The sequence below is a fragment of the Panthera uncia genome, unplaced genomic scaffold, assembly GCF_023721935.1.
Source record: "Panthera uncia isolate 11264 unplaced genomic scaffold, Puncia_PCG_1.0 HiC_scaffold_1259, whole genome shotgun sequence".
Lineage (NCBI taxonomy): Eukaryota > Metazoa > Chordata > Mammalia > Carnivora > Felidae > Panthera > Panthera uncia.
This window is the reverse complement of record NW_026057875.1, coordinates 24,286-25,000: the sequence shown is the minus strand read 5'-3', so window position 1 is coordinate 25,000 and position 715 is coordinate 24,286. Positions and strand designations below refer to the sequence as shown.

The 715-nt window shown below is 40.4% G+C and overlaps 1 protein-coding gene across 1 annotated transcript in view; it reads right to left on the bottom strand.

Moving 5' to 3' along the window:
• Positions 1–140: 140 nt before the first annotated feature.
• Positions 141–715, bottom strand: part of LOC125916851 (IQ motif and SEC7 domain-containing protein 1-like) — a 24,841-nt gene continuing 24,266 nt past the window's right edge. Inside the window, exon 11 of the mRNA XM_049623115.1 lies at positions 141–715. This exon is cut by the window's right edge and continues 280 nt beyond it. Coding sequence (XP_049479072.1) covers positions 570–715 — 146 coding nt within the window. The 3' untranslated portion in view covers positions 141–569.

Here is a 715-nt window from a genome sequence, read left to right as displayed (position 1 = left end):
TTTATACAAAGCAATATTGGACTTTTTAAACAGTTAGATGCTATGTTACTTGGCACAGTTAGTAATGATTGCGTAAAGATTTTAGCCAGTCCCTGGAGGGACTTCTCCTCTTTTTTTATGAAAATATGGAAGTATCTGAATTTGTTCCTAGCGTTTACGTTTTTGGTTTACTCTCTCACATTCATGTAAGATACTGTCTTCCTAGCGGGTAAGTGGAGCTCCTTGGAAAGTCTATATTGCTAATTTTGTGGACTGAGACATCTCCTTTCACACACAAATACTACCTATACAGTATATATATATATATATTTATATATTTATATATTTATATTATATAAAGTTTACTTACGTATTTTCATCAACCATATCAGGTCTACTTAATTTTTTGCCCATTGTCAATAAAAGAGCAATAAATGCAGCAAGTTTGGTTTGTTTTTGTTTTTGTTCTGTTTTGTTCTGTCTCTGGTTTTTGTGTCTCGTTTCTTCTTTTCCTAGGCTGGGTTTTCATATGCGTGTACAGTTGGGGAGCAGAGCTGAGGGCTGCTTTGGGGTGGGGGACAGCTCAACATCTACGTGGCCGGTGGCGCCGTTTTCAAGGCTGATGGTGGCCGAGGCCCACCCCTTGGGTCCAAGTGGATGGAACCCAGGACACCAACGCTAAGTGAGATCGTGAACTTTGTTCCCTGCAACACAAGCCCCGTGGGCTCAGAGGGCT